The sequence below is a fragment of the Marmota marmota genome, unplaced genomic scaffold (genome assembly GCF_001458135.2).
Source record: "Marmota marmota marmota unplaced genomic scaffold, marMar, whole genome shotgun sequence".
Lineage (NCBI taxonomy): Eukaryota > Metazoa > Chordata > Mammalia > Rodentia > Sciuridae > Marmota > Marmota marmota.
Window position 1 is genome coordinate 1,495,437 of NW_026000052.1, and position 12,144 is coordinate 1,507,580.

General features: G+C 50.6%; 1 protein-coding gene across 8 annotated transcripts in view; it reads left to right on the top strand.

The window, feature by feature from the left end:
- The first annotated feature begins 583 nt into the window (after positions 1-583).
- Positions 584-12,144, top strand: part of Sec16a (SEC16 homolog A, endoplasmic reticulum export factor) — a 29,561-nt gene continuing 18,000 nt past the window's right edge. The window contains exons 1-8 of one of the 8 annotated variants that reach the window (XM_048813316.1): positions 597-3,203; positions 3,915-4,349; positions 5,851-5,987; positions 8,771-8,883; positions 10,217-10,340; positions 10,861-11,059; positions 11,170-11,344; positions 11,969-12,111. In XM_048813316.1, the coding sequence (XP_048669273.1) occupies positions 702-3,203; positions 3,915-4,349; positions 5,851-5,987; positions 8,771-8,883; positions 10,217-10,340; positions 10,861-11,059; positions 11,170-11,344; positions 11,969-12,111 (3,828 nt within the window). In that variant the 5' untranslated portion in view covers positions 597-701. Of the gene's footprint in view, positions 4,350-5,850; positions 5,988-8,770; positions 8,884-10,216; positions 10,341-10,860; positions 11,060-11,169; positions 11,345-11,968; positions 12,112-12,144 lie in introns of all 8 variants that reach the window. The other 7 variants (XM_048813317.1, XM_048813318.1, XM_048813315.1 and 4 more) reach the window with 7 other exon arrangements.

The following is a 12,144-nucleotide window of genomic DNA, read 5'->3' on the forward strand; positions in this document are numbered from 1 at the left end:
ACCACTGAGCTATATCCCCATCCCTTTTTCTTTTTTATTTTGAGACAGGCTCTTNCTTTTTTAAAAAATATTTATTTTTTAGTTACAGGTGGACACAGTATCTTTATTTTATTTATATGTGGTGCTGAGGATCGAACCCAATGCCTCACACATACTAGGATACCTCTCTACCTCTGAGCTACAACCCCAGCCCTAATCTGTCTTTCTTACTAGTAGGGTTGGCTTTTCCTGCATCTGGTGAGGTGCACAGGGGAGTGTTGAAGACCAATGGGCATTTTCTGGCTATGTGTCAGACTGGAGGTCAGGCTCACCTTGTCTAGCGCATGTGAGGGTCCAGAGAGTCCTTGGGCAGGCCAGGTAGGGAATGCAGAGGGGCAGGGGCTGTCTGAACTCTCAGCTAGCTAGTGTCCAGGCTGTCAGTGTCCTTGTTTTATCTACTCCCAGAATTCTCCAGGGCAGTTCCTGAGGGCAAACTTTCTCTGCTGGGGTGGGTACATGGGAGAGATACAATCCTTAGGATTTAAATAACTTGAAGTCATGCTTAATTCTTTTCTTTTAAATACTTTTTCTGATTGATATCAGGACTTTGAACATATGGGTTTTATGTTTATTTTTCCTTTTTTTCTTTTTCAGCTCAGATTAAGAAGAAACTCTACCCTGCCTTCTCTGTAAGCAGCATCTCCTTGTGCAAGAGGTCCATTATGCAGCCACCACCCCAGGCAGTCCCATCTGGCATGGCTGGACCTCCTCCGGCTGGGAATCCTCGGAGCATGTTCTGGGCTAACAGCCCTCACAGGAGACCAGCCAGTAATAACATACCAGTGACTCCAATAAGTTTCCCATTGCAGCCAGTAACAGATCCGTTTGCTTTTAGTAGACAGACGCTCCAAAATACACCATTGGGTGGTTCCTCTAAAAGTGACCTACCTGTTTTGCATAGCTCAACCCTCCCAGCATTTTCTCAATGGCCTGGTTTGCCTCTGCCTCACACAAATGCCGGGGATAGCTCCCAAGGACCCTACGAGCCTCTGCCAGGACCTCTGTCACAGCCTGGGCCAGATGCCAGTCTACTTCCTACTACATCCATCTCTTCTCTGCTGCCTGGGCCTGAGATGAACAGGAATTCGGAGGTTGGCTCCACCTCAGGGCCTGAAGTTCAGACTCTGCCACATCCACCTCATTACATTCCAGGAGTGGGTCCTGACCAGTCTCATGGGAGCCATCTGCATGGGAGTGGGTCTGGACCTGATCAACCCTTGAATAAGTATACCCCACAAGATGGTGCGGTGGCCCCAGCAGCATCCCCTTTATTCTCCCAGCCTCCTCAACAGATGCCAGGTCAGGGGGCACCAGTGTGGGGAAGCCCACAGCCCTCCCATCAGCACCACTGCCCCTGCCCAGCAGGACTTGTTCAGAGCATAGGACCCCAGGCTCCCAGTGCTCCCCATTTTCCTGCTCCTTCCAACCTGCACCATGGTCTTGGCCAGGAGTCCCATAGCCCACTCGTGTCTCCTCCAGAACCTTTGGCTGCTGGTGGAGGGAATGAAGCAGTCCGCCTGCCTAGTGGAAACCACTCAGCAAGTAACTTGCATCCTGAACATGCGCTGGGGCAGAATTCCAGAAGCAGGAGTACATGGGCAAGCCAGGAATTCAGACAGAATCCAGCAGTGAATAAAGAGCATTTGCCAGACCCTGCCATTGTCAATCCTCTCACTCAGGGAAATAGCCCCGAAAACCACGTGCACTATCCCTCAGCGGCTAGGAGTAGTCGGTCCCCTCCAGAAACAGGCTCAGGAGCACTCTCAATGTTTTTCCAAGGAGAAGAGACAGAAAATGAAGAGAATCTCTCATCTGAAAAAGCCTGCTCCTCTGGGAGGTTGGGCTTCGATGATTTCTCCTCCAGTCCTGCATTGGGCCAGCCACTGCCCCCTGCACACGTAGCTGGTGGCACCTACCAGGCCTTTCCCAAAGGCCCCAGCACTGAGGCCACACAGCAGGAAGGAGACACACAGTCATATTTTTCTCACTCTGCGGGAATCCAGCATGATAAGCAGACCAGTAAAAGTGTTGCTTCTGTTGCCTGGGGTGATGCAGACAGTGCTGGGGCTCATGATGCCACTAGCTCGCGATGTGAAAATGTTGAGAACTTAGAATTCATTCAGAATCAAGAAGTTCTGCCAAGTGAGCCTGCAAGTTTGGACTCTTCCTCTCCCAGTGACCAGTTCCGACATGGGTCCCTTCCCGGACCAGCTGTGAGGCAGAGTGCTGTGGGCCTCACCAGAGGTGGGGGGCTGAATCTCGAGGCTCCTGAGGCACCACTGCATCCCACACGATCTGACAGTGTGTCATCCAGCTATGGCAGCCAAAGCCATAGGAGTCTTCCAGGGTCAGCCAGATCGCAGGAGCCAGTGGGCACGTTCATTCAGCAAGAAGTAGGAAAACCTGAGCATGAAACTGCAGGAGGCTTTTTTAAGCAAATCGGTTCTTCTCCTGTAGGAGGTGAGACAGATGAGACCACTGGAAACCAGAATTACCTGAGCAGCCTGTCCCAGCCCTCTACCCCAAGTCCCCCGAAACCTACAGGGATATTTCAGACAAGTGTAAATAGTTCTTTTGAACCAGTAAAATCCCACTTAGTTGGGGTAAAACCGGTTGAGGCAGATCGTGCCAACGTGGTAGGTGAAGTGAGGGGGAGCCGAGACTGCCAGAAGCAGCACAGATCAGCTGCTGCTCCACCTGATGCCTCCCCAGGTAACCTGGAGCAGCCACCAGATAACATGGAGACACTGTTTGCACCCCAGGCCTGCTCTCTGCCTCATACCACCACCACAGAAACTGGGTATTTGCTTCCGCACACGGTGGGGCCACCTTTGGATGCTGGGCGCCCAACACCTGAGAAGAGGCCCTCAGCCAGGGCCCAGGGGGCCACAAAGTGTGAGAGCCCAGCAACGACTTTGTGGGCACAAGATGAGCTGCCAGATTTTGGTGGCAATGTCCTTCTAGCCCCTGCTGCTCCTGCACTTTATGTTCCTGCAAAACCTCAGCTGTCGGCAGTTGTGCAGCCTCCAGAAGAGGGGGTATCTATGCAGCAGTTGCGGAAGCCAGCTTCTACCCGTGTTTTGCAGAGTCGAGTTGGCCTTGGTGCCTCTGAGAATCTTGAGAACCCTCCAAAGGTGGGGGATGAGGAAACCCTGCAGTCCCAGGCAGGTTCTGGTTATGTGAGTTTACTGTCCTCACCACCCACTGAGTCTCTGCAGAATCAGCCCATCTTGATCGCCCAGCCTGATCAAAGCTATAATTTGGCTCAGCCTATTAATTTTTCTGTGTCCTCACTGAATCCTAATGAGAAGAATCAGTCCTGGGGAGATGCTTTGGTGGCAGATAAATCCGCAGGAAGCAACCAGGCTCTCAGTGGTGATTCTGGAGAACATGCTGCTTTGTCCAGGGTTCCAACAAGTGCTGTCACTGGCTTATCTCTGCCAAACAGTCTTACCCCGAGTAATGTCCCACATAGTTCTGGGTCTTCTGAAATGGTTGCTAATCAGCCTGCCAGTTTGCTGGTTCAAACACCACCCCATCCAGTTCCAAAGAGTATGCGTCCAGAAAGTCAGAATGCTCACAGTTCAGCAAAGGTCCTTCCTGAGTTTGTCAGCAGACCTACGGGAAGCACAATTGCGCTGTCAGTTCCACCCACTCATGGTACTTCGGTATTTGGTAGTGATGAGGCAAATTCCTCCAGTAATCGGGAAGAAACTGTCGGTACTCTAGACTTTACTTTAAGTGGAGCTTCGGGAAATCCTGTGAGAGTGTACAGCCCATCCCATCCTGATGGCCCAGCTTCCCAACAAGCCATTGCCAGTCATCCCAGACAGCCTGGGCCTGGGGCTCCTAACCCAGATCGTTTCTATCAGCAGGTGATGAAAGATGCACAGGACCAGGCTGGCATAGAAAGAGCCCAGCCAGAGCTGGCACCTCCCCAGCCCCAGGCTTCTCTCCAGAATGTGCCCCAGGCGGCATTTCCAGAACCTTCAAATCCAGAAAGCCCCTCCATACAAGGACAGTCCAAAAACTCAACCCAGCCACCAACAAGCCCAGCCCCAGCTGAAACAGGTCAGAAGGTGCCTCCTCGGCCACCTCAGTCCTCCAGTGCGTCAGCCGTGTCCACCAGCTCAAGTCAGGCAGCCGTCCGTTCAGAGCAGCCACGGCTGCACCCACCTGCAAGTGCGTTTGGCCCACCACCTCAGGACCTGGCATCCTACTACTACTACAGGCCACTGTACGATGCTTGCCCGCCTCAGTACCCGCCGCCCTACCCTCCAGAGGCTGGGACGGCCTCCCTCTATTACCAGGTAGAGTTGTTTAACCATCTATCTGCCCTCGCTTTGGCCTGTCAGGTTTCTTCCTCTTGTAGAACCCTCCTCAGTGGTGACTTCTCTGTTTAATTTAGGCCCAATCAGTGCCTCTGAGAAAAGTCCTCCTGGGCCATGAGCACAGGCCCTGTCTTAGAGGTTCCTGTTGAATGTTAGAATATTGGATTATGTTTAATACCAGCATTATGGTATTTTTGTGTAACCCAGTGTCCCCGGGTTACATGATATAAAGAGCCTTTGTTTCCTGGAACCTGTCAGCTTACTGCAGAGTCAGAGCTCTGCGATGCACACTTGAGAAGCCAGCCTAGCCTCTGGAGCTTTGCATGGTTTTAAACAAAAACACCAATATAACAAGTGACAGGAATAACCAGAGAGTTGTTATCCTCAAATGAAAATATTAAGGAAAACCCACGTGTGGAGTAGTGGGGAGAGGTGGGATTCCATAACTCCTTTCAAATGTGCGGTGATTCCACAGCGGAGGGGGAAGGTCCTGACTTGTTCTTTCCTGTCTTTGCAGTGCTGCTAGCTGCTGACTGTTGTTTATTTTAGGTTGCGTTTAATTCTGTGATAGCTTGAAAAAGTATAGTCCAAGTGGTTATTATCTACTTTTCCTCACCTCTGTCCAGAAGGGTAGCATTGTGTTATGGAGAGTTTGAAAATCAGTCTGCTGTATATGGAGCCCGGCAATATTGAACTCTTGTGCTGCCTGAATTCTTGGCCCCCGGTTGTGCAGGAGGGCCTTGATAGGGAGGGGCCTGGGGAGCAGCGTTGGGCTGCCTGTGGCTGTGGCTTGCTCTCTCTCCCAGGGCTAGAGCATCGCCAGTGGTGTACGTGTGGGCATTTGCACATTGGCCCAAAACCATTTTTTCCTTTTGTTGCCGCATCTCTACTAGGTGGTCAGAATGAATCTGTTTCCCCCGATTCCATGTTACCTGCCAGGTGACAGCAAAGGTGGGATATTCAGACACAGGAGGATGTATTTGCTGGCACCTACACATGCCTCTCTTCAGACCCTCTTTAAGCCCTCCTCATGCATCTGCCCTCCTTCGTGACTGGGTTGAGGCCCGGAATATTTTGTGATAGGGCTGGCAGTTTCTTAGAGGAAGTTGTAAGACTCTTTTTGAGGCTGCCCTTGGTTGTAGGACCCCTGGCTCTGTTGCTCACTGAGTGGTGGCCGAGGCAGGCCACACACTTGGTCAGACACAGTCCCTCAAGCAGTCTGCACAGCCCTTCCAGGCTGCCTGCTGACACACTAGCCTTCAGGCCCCTCTGTGCTATCTCCTGAATGGGGCCTGGGCTGTCAGTTTGGGGAAGGCCTTGCAGCCTGCCTGGGGATATGAACTTCGCCTTGTGGTTTCATTTGATGAGAAAGTCTGCCTTCGGCCCTGCTTTTGGAGGGTGGTTGTCTATAGAGTGCGTAGAGCTGGAACTGGCTGCTCTTGATTGGAATCCTGACGGTCCCCAAAACTTCTTCCCACAGGATATGTACGGCCTGTATGAACCTCGATACAGGCCCTATGACAGCTCAGCACCCGCTTACACCGAGAATTACCGCTACTCGGAGCCTGAGCGACCCAGCTCCCGAGCAAGTCACTGCTCCGACCGGCCCACTCCCAGGTAGGAGCTGCATCCCTCACAGCACTAAACTCTTGCACCCATTCATGTGTTTTGTGTCTCTGGCTGTAATGGTAATTTAGTGATTGCCAAGTTCTGTATCTGTAAAGAATTGTGCAAACCTCTTTTAACACGTTCATTCATGTTCATCAGCATGGCCAGATGGCCAGATGTGTGTTTTAGTTAAATTAAACACACTGCCACATGCAGTGCTAGTGGAGCTGGTCAACTGGTATTTGGCCACCTCTGACTCATGCACTCCCTGCCTCTGGACTGGTGATTTCTTCCTGTCAAGTGGTCCTTGCTCAAGCAGTTTGCTGATAGGTGATTAGGGTTCTTAGACTATGGCCATTTTTTTTTTTTTTTTTTTAAAGAGAGAGAGAGAGAGAATATTATTTATTTTTTAGTTTTTCGGCGGACACAACATCTTTATTTGTATGTGGTGCTGAGGATCGAACCCGGGCCGCACGCATGCCAGGCGAGCGTGCTACCGCTTGAGCCACATCCCCAGCCCAACTATGGCCATTTTTAATTGGCGCAGACTTCTCCAGAGTTTCAGACACCTGGAAGAACTGGCCACAGAGACAGAATAATCCTGGGATCTATCAGGCAGCTCCAAAATGCAGGACCTGAAAGCCTATGCCCTGTGCCTGATGGCCTTCTCTGCCAGAAGGCCTGTAAGTGTCTCTGGCCTGCATGTCTCCTACACTGGTGGTCCCTACCTGTTTTGCAGTTGCAGAGGAGATATCTAGAAAGAGCCATGGCATCATGCCTTCCCTGAGTAAACTTCCTGCAGGTCAAAGTCTCAAGTGCAGGTCAAAGTCCTCAAGCCAAGAGACTGCTTCTGATCTCTATGCCTCAGGGTTGTTGGCGGAGATAGTGAAGTAGTGGGGAGTGGATCCTGGTCACTGCTGACTGTGCCGTCTCAGCTCAGTCATTGTTCCTTGTCAGGCAGAGTGAAGGAGTTTTGCCTCACAGGAGTAGGCTTTGTCACAGGGCGTGTTGCTGTAGACTTAGCAATGTACAGGAACGTGGTCCAAAAGCACAAAAGCTCCAACACTTTACATGTGCTTTCTTTCAGAAGTGTCTGAATACTGATCCTTTGTGGCTTTCTGGTGATTTCTTGGAAAACAGAATGCTGTGCCTGTGAACCTTTGCCCATTTAGCTGGCCCCTGGGCCCCTGGTTGTAAAGGCACACACCAGTATGTAGGCATGAGTCGCTGGCCATTCCTGGTGCTGTATAAAGCATGAGGACACTGACATTGGCTTTCTGTCTCCCAAGACATTGTGGACAAGGGGTGCAGCTCAGTGGTGGAGCAACTGCATAGCCTACACAGGCCCCTGGGTTCCATCCTTAGCACTGCAAAATAGAGACTTGGTTGTGAGAAAACTCCAGGGATTTTTCACTGCTGTGTAGGCCATGCCACCTGGGAAGCTGGGCATGGTGGTAGAGAGTTGATTCAGAGCCTGTGAGGGGAGAGAGTGGTTCCTAGAGTCCAGAGGGAGCACACAGAGGAGAGCAGAGCTGGATGAGCTTCTCACCTCCCAGTGTTCCTTCCACTTGCCCACCTGTAGGACCACTTGTAAAGTAACTTCAAGTGGGAGGAGGGGGCTCTGTGCCCTGGCAGACATCTGGGACAGGCAAGGCCAGGCATCCACAGGGTGGTTTCATCCCTGTGTCACAGCCTAGAGGGTAATTTCCTCTTCTCAGCCTTGCTAGGGTGTATGCACATGCATTCATGTATAGTGTTATGCTTACCTTGAGTGTTAGCCAACTACCTTCAGTGTTAGCCATTCCCTCAGCCTGTTGGCTGGTAGCTGCAGGATCTGTGCATGGTCAGAACAGTCTTCTGTGGCAGTGTCCTTCCTGAAGGATGGGCAGGTGGTGAGGTCAGCTGAGGAGGTGGCATGCTGTTGGTTTGGCTCTGTGTCAGGCCACTTTTCTAGAACCACTGCTCTGCAGACGAATGTGATCTCATGTGGCCAACTAGACTGAGCAGCCGAGCAAGTAGAAGGGGATGGATGGCTGGACCTTGCTACTGGTACTGTGCCAGCCAAGCAGTCAGACGTGGCTCAGTGACACTCCTGAAGGAGTATGAGAAAAGCCACATTAAAAAAAAAAATGGCTGTTAGAATAGTCAAATACACTATTAAGTCCTTTTAAGAGTCCTGAAAGTATCAGAACCTATTATACTTGATCATTTGCTGAATCCCACCTTTCTGATAGAGTCAGGGTTGTGGCTTGGTTTATCCAAAGGAATGCATGCCAGGCTCTTCACAGCCGGTGCTCCCCAGGCCAGGGAGAGTACATGTGGCTAGTGATCTGCTGTAAAGGCTAGTGAAATTGGCATTTTAGGTTGATCTTAGGCCCAGCACTTTTTCCTTTTCCTTAGTACATCAAGAACTCTTACAGGATGAAGCCCTGAGAACACAAAGGGTTGTTTTTCTTTTGCTGAGCCCTGTTAGTGAATTTGCTGAGCTGTTTCAGTTAGCCACATAGTGGGAATCCATAATCTCATTCTCTGTTTTGGATCTTCTAATCAGAACATCCTTTTTTCTTTCTTTTGGTACTGGAGATTGAACCCTGGGGCTATTTGCTTTTATTTTGAGACAGGATCTCACTAAGTTGCTGAGGCTGGCCTCAAACTTGAAATCCTCCTGCCTCAGCCTTCCTAGTTGCTGGGATTACAGGCATGCCCCTGTATCTGGCAACCAAAGCACTTTGATGAATGTCATCTTATGTACTTTGTATTGACTGCTGTCTTAGGTAATGTGGTTTTAACAGCTCTGTGTTTTTCAGGCAAGCATATCCTGAAGGGTACTATAATTCCAAGAGTGGATGGAGCAGTCAGAGTGATTACTATGCAAATTACTACTCGGGCCAGTATGATTACGGAGGTATGTGGAGGAATTGCAGCCACTAGCTGCCGTGTTGTCAGAAGGCTGCTCCTTAGTGGGCAGCTGTGTCTGCACTGTGCTTTCCTGGATTAAAGGAGCTGACTTCCTTTTCAGTAACTTCTTTGTGTTTTCATCCATGAGCCAAGGTCATTGAAAGTTCTGTGCATCTGAAGGCACATGTGTCTTCACTGCAGCCGAGGGGGCTCTGTAGTATTGGTAGTGGTCCCTGATGTTTTAGAAGAGTGCAGTATCAGCAATTCTGGGCTGTCTTGTCCATTTGTGACTACTCTGTGAGCTGATGAAATGAAATTAAATAAAAACTCGCTCTCCATTCCCACCAGTCATGTCTGTGTGCTCAGAGACCACCCAAGGCCTACCACTTGGCAGTGATGAACATAGATGGTGCTATCATGGCAGCTGGAGATGCTTTGCCACCCCTCAGGCAGCCTGGGTGGCACATGGCCACCATTAGTAGCCCTGATGGTTACGTCTGCCCTAGCCATGTACTCCTGTGTTTTTAGGGCCCTGCAGCCTCTAGATAGTGCCCACGTGACCCACCCTTCCTGCTTCCAAAAGGGTTGTTTTGCTCCTTGAATGTGTGTTCCTGCTTTAAATAGACATTTTGTACACACTTGGCAAAAATGGTACATCCGTATCCAGTTTGTTCATAGTGTTCCTTTTTGAAATTGTTTTATTTTGGGGGGGTTACTGAGAAATCAACTCATGGGTGCTGTATCCCTGAGCCACATCCCCAACTCTTTTTATTTTTTACTTTGAGACCAGTTTTGCTAAATTGCCCAGGCTAGCTTTGAGCTTGTATCCTCCTGCCTCAACTTTGTGAGTAGCTGGGATTATAGGCCTGAAATTACCTTTTATTATTGAGATTATTTCTTAAAATCTTCTGGGTCATGTTAGGAAGAAGTACTAGTAAAATCTAGACTCAGGGATTAACTATTAAACAGTGGCAGTTGGTTCTGGGGATAGAGCAATGGTAGAGTGCTCTCATGGCATGAGGCATGGACCCCATTCCCATATTAAAAAAAAAAAAGGTAGTAATGATGACAAAATCATTAATAAAGATGTCTTTTAGCACTATTTTCTTTTAAAGCAAAACACTCGTATTGAGAGAACAGCCAGCTGACTGCCAAGAGGTGTCATGGAGACAGGCAGGACACAGCCTTCTCCTCCAGAATCAGGGCTGCCACTGAGGGGTCTTCCCATCCCAGAAGGAGGCTGTGGTTCCTTGAGAGCCCTGGCACTTCCCCAGCCTTTGACAGTGCAGTTCTTCCATGAACTCTTGCTTTCTTTTGACCCCTGCATTCCTCACTTACAGATCCAGGTCGCTGGGATCGCTACTACGGTTCTAGATTCAGGGATCCCCGCACTTGGGACCGAAGGTACTGGTATGATGCTGAGTATGACCCACACAGGAAGGAAAGCTATGCTTATGGCGACAGGTGGGTAAAGTGCACTTGAGTCAGGAAGGCTGGCAGTATAGTATGCTGGGGTGTATGCTTACCCACCCACCCCCCATCCTCAGAGCTGGCCAGAGAGCTGTAGTTCCCGGCCTTTGGGGAGCACTGCCTACTGTTTCAGTCTTGGTCTCAAAGAGGGAGGCTGGGCCACACCTCTCTGGTGCTTCCAGCTCTGGGCTATGAAAGGAGAGCCAACCTGCAGTAGTGCCTGGCCAGTGGCTTGAGTACTAGGGGGCTGGCTCTCTCTTTTTTGTGTCCTTTCTTGTCTGTCTGACCAACAACCCAGAAAAGGGCCACACTTGAGGTACACTTGTAGTCAGGGTCTGAGTGTGACCTTGGGCCTGGCTTCTTGTGCCTGGTCTGCTATAACTAACATTCTTTAGGATGAGAAGTGTGCCTTGGTATTGAGGGGAGGGCAGGGAGCAGTGAGAGCCAGCAATTACATGGTGTCCCAGTTTCCCTTCTCACTCCCATTCTCTGCCTTAACCCCTGTTTCCTTTAGGCCTGAGAAATACGATGACCACTGGAGGTACGACCCTCGTTTCACAGGTAGCTTTGACGATGACACTGAGCCCCCCAGAGACCCTTATGGGGAGGAGGTGGATAGGCGCAGCGTCCACAGTGAGCACTCAGCCCGGAGCCTGCGCAGCACACACAGTCTGCCCAGCCGCCGCAGCAGTCTCAGCTCCCATTCCCACCAGGTGCGTGTGGGCAGTTCTGCGGACCCAGTTCCCTGGTGTAGTTGGATGGTGTGCCCACAACCTTGCTGGCCTCAATGGAACTCACTATCCCTGTTGCTTTCTTTTCCCAGAGTCAGGTTTTCAGAAGCCATAATGTGACTACTGGTTCCTTCGAGGTCCCGCCTCCCCCAGGCTCCTTTCACGGCGATTATGCCTATGGCACCTACAGCAGCAATTTCGGCAGTGCCCATGGCTTTCCAGAGTATAGCTACCCTGCGGACACTGGCTGGCCTGCTGTGGATCAAGGTTTGTCTCAGCAGTTCAGAGGGTGATGGCCAGCTCTGAACCAGAATGAGGGACTCAGTTCTGAATGTGATGGAGATCCATGAGCACTTGCTCACTCAGCTCTCTGCAGCCTGAGGACGCCTCTGTCCCCTCCTATCCTGAGTGGCAGAGCTTGTTGCAACAGACCAGTCCTGGCCCCTGGATTGCAGTGTGGCTCTGGCTCTGAGAGCTGCCAGCCCATCTACGTGTGTGTTGTTAAAGTGTAACAGCCACTAGCCAAGCTTGGGTGGCAGCTCTCCATACCCCCGCACTGGCCCTGTGGGGGTGCAGGCTCAGGGAACTGTTCCCAGACTTGTGCCATGAGTCACACTCTAACCTTCTCTCCAGAGTCCTCGATTAAAAGCCATGTCTTGAAAACACACAGAAATATGTGTAAAGTTGTCAGGTGTAACAGTGCCTCTCTTTCTAGGGTAAAGCCTCACTTGAGTTAAAAGCCTCATTTCCTGCTTGAGGTGCTTGACTGCCATTTCCGTTGGTTGCTCTGTGGCCATCACAGATGGAGAAGGAGCTGGTCAGGGGACTTGGGAGCAAAAACTCTAAGAAGAGATGAGCTGATTGTTTCTTTTCTGATTTATTTACATGTAGTTCCATCAAGACCAACTTCTCCTGAAAAGTTTTCAGTGCCTCACATCTGTGCCAGGTTTGGTCCTGGTGGTCAGCTCATTAAAGTGATCCCCAATCTGCCTTCGGAAGGACAGCCTGCTCTGGTGGAGATCCACAGCATGGAGGTAATACCAGGGACTCAGCCAGCTCTGTGTGCC